Source organism: Lepidochelys kempii, chromosome 9 (assembly GCF_965140285.1).
Source record: "Lepidochelys kempii isolate rLepKem1 chromosome 9, rLepKem1.hap1, whole genome shotgun sequence".
NCBI lineage: Eukaryota > Metazoa > Chordata > Testudines > Cheloniidae > Lepidochelys > Lepidochelys kempii.
In genome coordinates, this window is record NC_136388.1 from 2,353,264 (window position 1) to 2,363,942 (window position 10,679).

The 10,679-nt window shown below is 49.3% G+C and overlaps 1 protein-coding gene across 1 annotated transcript; it reads right to left on the reverse strand.

Moving 5' to 3' along the window:
- Nucleotides 1-1,854: 1,854 nt before the first annotated feature.
- PLAAT1 (phospholipase A and acyltransferase 1) lies at nt 1,855-9,580 on the reverse strand. Its single transcript, XM_078854312.1, has 3 exons — nt 9,442-9,580; nt 3,257-3,525; nt 1,855-1,956 (listed from the first exon to the last, which is right to left on the reverse strand). The coding sequence occupies exons 1-3, from the start codon at nt 9,578-9,580 to the stop codon at nt 1,855-1,857; spliced, it is 510 nt and encodes a 169-aa protein (XP_078710438.1).
- Nucleotides 9,581-10,679: the final 1,099 nt, after the last annotated feature.

The window sequence follows — 10,679 nt, forward strand, 5'->3', positions numbered from 1 at the left end:
CTCTCCACTGAGTTCAAGGGATTAAATGAGGGGAATTAGTGCAAAGTCTGGTCCTCTTTGTTTTCACACCCACCTTGCTGATGGTGAAAGTTGAAACAGTGCAGTTCAGGGCTCAGATATCATCCATGCATGAGAGGCTGAGCGCCTACAGACCTTGGTTAAATGCAGCTCCTTTACTCGGAAAGTGTTTACCCGTCCAATAACATCTGCCAAGAAATGGCCCTTGGCTCCACAACACACGCTCAGATTTATTTTCAGATTTATTATAATAGGAAGTAGGTGTTTGTTTGTTTTTTGCTGTATTTAATATCCAGTTTAGTTTAAGAAGAAAGGGAAATACTAGACAACAGTGCACTACAATATACACCCAGATGTCAGACTCAGTCCCCCAGACACGGAAACAAGCATCAATAAAAAAGCTCTGATTCAAGTAGGGACGTGTTCAACAGCAGACAACTCTGCAGTAAGTACCCTGAGCCGGACCTGGGGTTGGCCTGCGCACGACTGCAGTCCATGGAGTGGCACAGTGTGCATTGGAGTTAGTATCTTGTTTTCAGGCTTCAAAGAACAGTTCCAAACCAATGGGCCAGTTACACCAGCTGCTAGCCAGTGAGAACGCTGCTAAATCACTCAAGCACAAAACCAGAGTCATTACAAAAAACCCAGGTGTCACCCACATGGGACTGGAAGGTGAACCGATGCTAACAGAATCTGCAATACATGCAACTTGCTTTCTTTGGCACATTCCCCACACCACTTCAGGAATGCTGTATCTACCCTCCAACCAGCAGAAGGAAACGCCCAAGAACTGAATTTAAACACGGGCTCAAGCTCAGTTTCTGGCTGAGGCTCTGGGGGGTGAACAGCTCCAGACCAAGGACTGGTTTTGCAGGATTTAGAGTTATTTTCCCCATCGTGGTTCACGGCAGGTCCAAGCCCCAGGGGTCACTAAGGAACCCGGAGAGGTAGGGTTCAATGCTAGCAGGTACCCGCTATAGCAGCCCGTCTGAGCACGGGCAGTCTAGAAAAATAGTGGGGGCTGGGCAGGAGCGCAGAGTAGCCAGAAAATGCTGCGGTCGCGTTCTTGGTTCTGCCCCCACTTGGTGGTCTGAGAGTGAGCTAGACTGGTCCAGAGGAACAGCACGCAGGAATCATTTCACAGGTGGGAAACAGGTCTGTTTCTTAAAGCAAAAGAGCATCTCATCCAAGACAAAACACTCATTTAAAAATAAAAAGGGACCCTTCTCTCCCTCTTCAAGAGAAGGGACCTGCTCCTGCATCCCATCTCCTGTGGCCTGGAGAGCAGCTGTAGGTTCCAGCATTGCAAGTGCAGCATACGCCCTGGTGCACAGTGACACACCACACAGCACACACCACCAATCTAAGCAGTTGAGATTTTCCACTTGTAAAACCCACCGGTCGTGGGATGGGGAAAAGGCCCCGCAGAATATTTGTAAGTTTCATTAATATTCTTTTTAAAAACCCATAAAAACATTTCTCCAAACAGGTAAAAAAAATATAAATTATTCACTGAAAAAACCCAGCAAGTCAAGTCTATAAAAACACTGTCAGCAGCAATTGTGTATAAAGCTCTTTTGTTGGCTCACGGGCCCAGTCACCAGCAAAACAGCACCAATGAGGATGAATTTGCCAGGGAGTCAACTGAGGCTAGCAAGAAAATCATCATCTGCAATTGAATACAAGTTGCTATGACAAAAAATACAGCTAGTGACCTTGGCAACAGTGACGTCCTTGGCAACGAGCGTCTATTGTAGCTTTATCCGTGGACTGAGCTGATTCCATTCCAATCTGGAATCCAACCATCACATGCTGTCAGTTTACCATGGTATGTGGTTAATAATGCCGCTCCCTGGATTTGTTCTGGAAAAAGCCCAACAATGAGACGGCACCCGCAGCAGCTGTTACAAACCCAATGGCACTGATTGCTCTGTTAGCCTGCAAAGGAAACACAAAACTGCCTGACGACATCACGAACGTTGGGTTTTTCACACTTGAACAATCTCTCGTGATGAACACAGTGGATACAAGAGATGCATGCACGAGACAGAGCAGAGCCGGCCGAATGCTGATCTCACAGTACACTGGCTTCCTGCCTGTGGAATTCAGGGACTTCCAAGTAACTACTGATTTATGCAAGCGTGAGATCAGAATCAGGCCCAGGACTCATGTCAGGAGGTCACTCACCTTTGAGCAAAGCAATGTCTGCTCTGCACTCAGTCCACAGACAGTACATGGGGTCAAACGCTGCTCTCAGTTATGCCACTGTGAATCTGGAGTGAATTCCATTGACTTCCTGGTTATCAGAATCTGGTCCTCAGCTTCTCGTCCTGGGCCTGATCCAAAGCCCACTGAAGTCAGTGGGGGTCGTGGTCAGGCGGCATATCGCTCGCCCTTGTGGCCAGAGGCAGGACGGGTTTAAGAAGCACATTTTCAGTTGAGTGTGCAGGGGTTTCTCTGCACAGCACGATAGCAGTGTCCCCAGTGCAAAGCCAGTAGAGGCCACGGGGTTTAAATCTCCCCCAACAAAACACACCCAGAATTCACCACAACAGGTTTAAATTGCTGGGACTTCCATATATCAGGTTTGTTCTCGACAAAACCTGCAGTTAACAAAACTCGCCCAAGTCCACGCGGGTTTCTCTGCATCAGGGAGAAAGGACCAAATTCTGCGTGAGCTCCACACTGAGAAAACGTCCCCCCTCGCTTTGGGAACTTGTGGAAGCCACCCCCGCAGCCCCCTGGACAAGGTGGATGGACAAGGGCACGCTGCTGGACAAGGGCATGCTGGGATCACAGCTGGAGAGCAGCTGCTACCCCTGGGATAATGCAGCTTTGAGCAGAGAGGAGCCTCACTCGCTGCAAACAGGGGGGGTTCAGCCAGAGGAAGTGGGACTCCTTAGCAAGCTGTGTGGCTGGGCAAGTCCTGCAATCAAGGCAGAGCAGCCGGCCAAGCCAGGCCAGGCTCAGCAGCTCTGAGTTTGCAGCATGCACTGTGTCCCACCCCACCAGCCCTTCCCCTCGGAGGGGGACCTTGCTGCAAACTGAGCGAGAAAAGCCCTAGGTGCTGGCCTCTTTGCACAGAGCTTGCTGCAGGGCTGGTCAAGCTGGTGCCGTGTGGACACGGTGCAGATCCTGCGGGACACCCGGGAGGAGAGGGGAGTAGCGCGCCCCGTGCAGGAGACAGCAGCCTGTCTGCCCCATACTCAATGCAGCTGCATGCCCACGGCACCCCTACCTGCTCGGAGACCCCCTCCCCATAGCGCAGCAGCGTCACAAAGTGCTCGCAGTTGTTGCCGAGGAGGTCGTAGGACACCTCCTGGCCGATGAGGAACTCCGAGCGCCGGATGATCTCCTCCACGGGCAGCGGGGTGTAGGCGTCGTTGTACTTGTTGTTGATTCTGTACGTGTCGCTCCCCACCACGTCCTTCAGGAGCTGCATCTTCACCAGGGCCTTCCTACTGAACACAGACTTGGCACTTGCCAGCGACGACGCGGCCCCTTCCTCTGGGAAAGGCAGAGACAAGGCTGAGCCGGCTGGCAGGAGTGCAGGACAGCCACAGCACCAGCCGTCCCGCTGGCCACGCTCAGCTCACTCAGGGGTACTTCCCCTGGGGCCAAGGGGGGGAACCCAGAGCCTGCCCTGGGGTGGCTGCCTTGCGGGGCGGGGGGAAATGAGACCAGAATCTGGCCCCTCGCGACCAACTGGTAGTCAGTCCTTCCGAGTCAAACGATAATGACAGAAAGGGGCTGCCCCTAGGGGGAAGGGGTGGGAGAAGGGGCCATCCTCCTCTCGACCCTCATGCACTGTGGAGGGCAGTCCTAGTCTTCCTCTCACCTGAGCACAAGGACTGCATGAGCCACCCAGAGAAAGGGACACAGGCAGGGCTTGATTTGTGCCCCGGCACCTCTGGGCCTGGCAGTTCAGAGCCCTGGCACCTCCGGGCTTACCATATCAGTTATGGATAAGGCTACGATTTAGTCACAGGTATTTTTAGTAGAAGTCATGGACGGGTCACGGGCAATAAACAAAAATTCATGGCCCATGACCTGTCCACGACTTGTATTATAAACACCCCTGACTAAATCCTAGGTGCTCTGGGGGGTGGGGAAGCGGCACGGGTCGGGGGGCTGCCCCAGGCCCCGTTGCTGCTGCTCCGGGGCAGGGCCGGACTAGGGTTATGAGGGGTCTACAGCTAATGGGAGGGAAGGGCCTAAGTATGAATTACGTATTGCAAAAACAAGTATGAAGTCATCAAACATTTATCTACGTACATATTTACATACTATTTATTTACGACAAATTAACAAGTTTATTCTACTCTCACTACACTCAATTCTTCAAACAAACAATTTTTCCCCCTAGCTTTAGCTGTGGCAAAGTCACGAATGATGTCATCATAATCCAAAGACCTGACGATTTCATTCTCAGTGCTCAAGAGGGACAAAACACTGAGAGCTCTCGAGTCATGGTGGATCGAGGACATTTCTGACCCTTGTGAGAAGAGATGGAACAATCTCCACTACAGCTAGTGATCATTAGTGACAAATACAGCCGTAAGGCAGTTTCAACATTCGGGAACCATTCCATCACATTGGGCTCAGTGATAACTCGGTACATCCAAATAGATTTGCTTTCGTCATCTTTTCTCTCTCTCTCGGAGAGTGATGTGATGTGAATTCAACAAACTGGAGAAACTCTTTAGTAAAATCTACTGGGACATTGTCTGGGAACTTCTGACACAGACGTTTGATACCTTCACTGACTTCAGAACTTGAAATGTTAGGCGAAAAATGTGTCCGTACACTAAAGGTTTTGTCAATATTTTCATAAGCCTTGGTCCAATATTCTAATGAACTCTTCAGTTTGTTGATGATTGTAATGAAGGTATTAACTCTGGAGGCCTCCTTGTCACTGAATGAGTGGGCAGTTACATTGTCACATGTCTTCTGTCTTTTCCAGCGTTTGGCTGACTTATACTCATGATTACCAGTCCTTGCAGCCCCCTGAATTTCATACTCATCAAAACTATCCCGCAATTGTTGAAGAACAGTTCCAAGACTCCTCATTAGATTTACAGCAATGGAAAGGTCAATCTGAGCACTTTGCAAGCTTAGACTGCACCTGCTGAATGGCTGAAGTGTATCATTCCAGACCTCACACAAAATACCAGTTTCCAAAGTGTGCATTGCATCACTCAGGCATCCCTTTGGTAGCGAATCGCTAAGAATTGTCCAATGACTGGTTGATGCAGAGAAAAAGTTGTAAAATTCTTGGACAAATCCAAAAAACGAAACTGCTTCAATACAACAATCCATGGCAGACTGGCCAGCAAGGGTGAGCGAGTGGGCAGCATGTAACCAACCAAAGCATTGCACTCTTTTAGCTTTGCCTGCCTCCCTGAATATTTGCCACTCATACTGCTTGTATTGTCATAGCTTTGGTCACGACAAAGGCTGATGTCAATCCCATTTTCGGTGAGGAAATCGAATAGGTACGAGGCAAGTTTCTCCCCTGTGTGGCTGATGATGTTTATGAAGGTCTCGAAATGCTCAGCTGCTCCACTAGGTAGCACATAATGCAAGAGGACAGTCAGCTGATACACATGAGACACATCCATCTGTTGAGTCATGTGATGTTTGACTCCATATTCTTTATGAAAATATGCTTATGATATGAATATGACATAACTGAGATGTACTTTATGCAAGATGGGTCTTGTAAGATCATTGGAAAGATTATAATTTACTGAATGTGATTATCCAATTTGTATGCCTGTATCATTTCTATATCTGAAGTTAGGAATATTGACTATTATCTGTATTTCAACTATGCTACTTTGGGTGACGCCCACTGCTAACACCTCAGGTACAACAGTAGAAAAGCCAGACAGGGTGATGACCCATCAGCAAGGACAATGGGCTGTGAAAAGCTTGGCCTTCCTGTGAACGCTGCATACTGCCATTGACTCATGGACACTGCGATACTACAGGGTCAGGTGGTCTTGTCACCTGATACTAAAACATTACCTGGGACTTCTTGTAACTTCCCACTGGAAGGGAAGGGGAGTCAAGTTTGGGAAACAAAGGATTTCCGCCTTATATAAATCCAATTTAAGGGTGGGGAGGAAGGCAAACAGGACTCCTCTTCTCCATGGCCTGTCTGCCCAAGAAGAAAGACTGCAAAAGCCACCTGAAGGGAAGGCACGGGAGAGTCCAGACTGAGATAGGTTCCAGTCTGAAAAAGAATATAACTGGAACTCTGAACCACAGAAACTTTGCAACCTGCCTAAAATAACATTTAGGGTGAGAATGTACATTTTGTAACCTGTTTCTTAAGTATATTGAGCTTGGCTTGCATATTTTGCTTTATTTGATCAGTAATCTGCTTTGTTCTGTCCGTCATCTCTTATATTCACTTAAAATTCACCTTTTGCAGTTAATAAAATTTGTTTTGTTTTATTAATATAACCCCGTTTATGTAATTTCTAACTGGGGGGGAAAGAAGTTGTGTGTATCTCCCTCCACATTGAGGGAGGGGGTGAATTTCATAAAACCTTTGGGTTTGTACCCCTTAAAGGAAGTGGGCACCAGAGTGCTGGGGCAAGCCCCTAAGGCTGAATCATTCCAGAGCGGATCCCTATCTCTCTGTGCAGCTGGGTGTGGCCTTGCCTGTGTGCTTGGCAGGAAGAGGCCTGTGAGCCGAGCCCAGCGAGCCGAGCCCAGCAAGGCCGGGTAAAGGGGACCCAGGCCGGCAGAAGAGGCTTACTCAGTGGCATCCCAGCACATCCGGTGACACCACAAAGGGCTCAAACCTGTCATATGTCAATGGACATTGAAAAAAAATCCCACACAGAATCATAGAATATCAGGGTTGGAAGGGACCTCAGAGGTCATCTAGTCCAGCCCCCTGCACATGTGCAGAATTCATGTTGCCCACAGATTTCTTTGCTTCCCTGTCAGAAGTCAGATGATTTAGTTGGGGATTAGGTCCTGCTTTGAGCAGGGTGTTGGACTAGATGACCTCCTGAGGTCCCTTCCAACCCTGATATTCAATGATTCTATTCTATGATTCTATGAAGGTCTCTCAGGTCCAGGGTGAAATTGAGAGCGACCCCAAGCAGGACCAATCCCCAGTTTTTGCCCCAGATCCCTAAATGGCCCCCTCAAGGACTGAACTCACAACCCCGGGTTTAGCAGGCCAATGCTCAAACCCCTGAGCTATCCCTCCCCCCCACCAAACTTTGATCTCATCTACAATGGCTGAGAGCGTCGTCTTTCCCAGCAGTGCAATGAATTAATCACAAATAGTCTTTGATAGATATGATGTACGGCCTTTTCCACAATCTGCATGTTCATTGATGTGCTGAGCTAAGAAAGGGTGGAACTTAGCGATTAGCTCTAGAACACCAAGGTAATTGCCATTGTGTTTCGATCCAACAGTCTCATCTGAGCCTCAGAATGGCAGACCATGTTCAGCAAGAAAAACTATGGTTTCAACTACGTGTCTGAGAACGTTCTTCCAAAAACTGGTTTTCCATTTGGGTATCAATTCTGCCACTAACTTTCTTTGGGGTATGGTAGCTGCTAATGGACAATGTATGCTGCTCACTCATTGCATGACTGGTAACGTATGCAGTGTTCTTCCAATCCCTGAAGCCTTCGCAGAACGTTCCCCACTTTTTGGTATCAGAAAACAGGTGGCAATAAAAACACTTCACTTTCTTCTGAGAAGGCAAATAGATGAGCCATTCTCGCTTGCCAGTCTGTTTGTTAGGCTTCCCATAGTCAAACATTGGTTTGGTCAGATAATGATTCTGATTGGTGTAGTCTCGCGTTGTCAATGAAAAGTCAGCAGCTAGAATGTGGCATTTCTGTGGGCCCGTCTCAGTCCAGTGTGCCATGAGCTCTTGAGAAGTGGTGTCCCACTTGCCTGGATCGCTGGATGTGTTTGTATTACCATCACTGAGAAAGTCTTCGTGGAGGGGGTGGGGGGGAATGAGACTTCAGCCAGAGAAGTCACAGAAGTCAAGCTGCTCCTTTTCATCAGGGGCAGGCCTGGCAGGTTCACTTGGGCTGGTATTCGCTTGGACTTCCCCGCCACCAGACTTAGTAGGAGGAAAAAACATTAGGAGAGAAGGAGTTCCTTCCAGCACTGCGTCTTGTCTCTGCCGTCTTTCTTCGGTCTCCTTCCATTTCCGCCGTCCTTCTTTCCTCCGCATGGTTTCTCTTGGCCAGTGTAGGCCTACTGTGTACAAAGTTCAGTCTGGCTTGGGCCCACAAACACTTCCTTAGCCCACAAAGACAAAATCACAACCACCATCCATTGAATTCACAATCTGGATGGATTCATTTGTACAAAGCAATATCTAAAGAGACAAAAAATATCTGAGGGCCCCGCTACTAGATGTTACTTCAATATGGAAAGGAGGGCTACAGTAGGGCCTAAAAATAGAGGGCCTAAGGCTACAGCCTTATTAGCCTCTGGGTTAATCCGGCCCTGCTTGGGGATGGGGGGTGACCCAGGGCCCTACCGCTGCTGCCCGGGGAGTGGCCCGGGGCTCCTCCACTGCTCCAGAGCAGTGTCCGGGACCAGCTGCCTGTGGCCGCCCAAGCATCGGGAGGTGCAGCTGGCCCCGGGGCCGCCACACCGGCTGCTGCAGAAATCACAGAGGTTCCAGACAGTCCCAGAATCTGTGACCTCCGTGAAAGACTCGCAGCCCTTAGTTCTGAATAAAAAAATGGCTTGAGCCCCGGTACCTCTTGCATTACAAATTAAGCCATGGACACGTGGTCCCTTGGCACCAGCCAGCGGCTCTGGAGAGACCCTCTCAAGGGGGACTGGGAGCCCGGCCATGCCCCGGCTGCTGAGAGCATGCTGAGGCACAGCGCCTCCCGCAGGGCAGCTCTGCTCTACCCCCACCATGGGAAAGCGCCTGTAGGGCAGTGAGTCCCACTCCCACCGTCCAGACCCCGCTGACCCAGGTAACTGAGCAGCCACACCCCGTTCACAGCCTGGGGCACAGCCATTCACCCAGCATCTCAGGGCCCCATTGTGAATGTCACCGGAGTCCCCACGCCCCAGGAAGCGTTATGGTTTTAAAGAGGTGACGTTAAGTGACGTGCCTGAGGTCACCCAGCGGCCAGTAGCAGAACTAGGAACATCCGTTACACTGACCACTGAGCCCCACTTCCTGCCCTCAGTCCCATCTGTATCACAGTCCTGTACAAGACTCCCAAAGCCACCCGCTATTCCCAACTCACAGCCCTTTCCGAGGGACAGACCAGGCCAGGACTGCCAGAGCGCGCACCCTCTGCCCCTTTTATCCGAGAGCCACGGCATTCACCCTGCATGCGCACAGCCGCTCTGGCTGGCCGGGAACGGCTCCTCCCCCCAATGAATCAACATGGGGCAGCTCTTACCGACAGGCGCCACATTGATGATGTACCCATCCCCCAGATACAGAGCCCAGTGCTGATAAGCCGGCCGGAAAATCTCGATCAGGTCCCCGGGCTGGGGGTTGCCCAGATACGCCAGACTGAAGCTGTCATTAGCCGCCATCTGCAATGGGACAGACAGAGACACCAACTCTGAACGTGTCCCTCCCTGTTCCGCTCAACACGCACAATGCAGGAGGGGTCTGGAGTGTGGACAGGGAACCACTTAGGCAGGTATCAGGAGACAGTGGAGGAACAGAACATTTAGACTGAGAGTTAGCATAAATTCCTGACAAGGTGCAACATACTTACAAAGCATGTGACTTTCTTCCCTCCGGTGGCTGGAGGGTAACAGCCTGCTACTGCTACCAGCTCAAACAACTGTTCCTTTGGCTCTGGTGGCAACGAGCTCGTGCTTTGGTCTGGGACGCAAACCCTGCCGGGGGCTGTTGCCAAGGCAATCCCTCCCCTCACCACTGGGACAATTTGAATTGGACAAGGCACTACTGACCTGCTGGGGGAAGAAGTCACTGCAGCAGGGGATGGGCTAGAGGAGATGCCATCCAGGGCCTTTTCCATCCCAAGCTTCTATACTCCTGGGGGAATTCTGCACCAAAATAATAAAAATTCTGCACCAAAAAATTAAAAATTCTGTGCACAATATTTTAAAATTCTGCATATTTTATTTGTCAAAATAATGCAATATAATCATGCCAGTTTCAATTATTTTGGTTATTTATTTAAACTACAATACAATGGATGGAGAATTAGAGTGGGGCAGATTGGAGGAAATCCCCAAACTTCCTTTGTCTAATAGTAATGTAGCTTGGTTTGACCCTTTATTTCCAGTTATTAGGCAACAAATATATGGAGCCATATGCTCCGTGTTACATCATAGGCAACTGAAGAGCAAATGAGGGATGGAGAATTTATATTGGCTATTGACCATCTCCAAAAAGGTCAGCACCAAACAGTTCATGGAGCACATTTTGATAGGAATTTTTTTCACTCCAAAAATTTAGACCAGTTCTAATCTCTAAAACACTGTAAGCATTTCTAAAACCATGATGTCCTTTAACCACTCTGGCAGTGTAAAGGAGCCTTAAAACTTTTACACCTGTTTCATATTCCTGGGGGAATTCACAAAGACAATGGGAACAATTCACTAAGCAGGCAGGCTGCTACATTCTGCTCTGCCCCACGTCTACCTCCTAAGAAACACC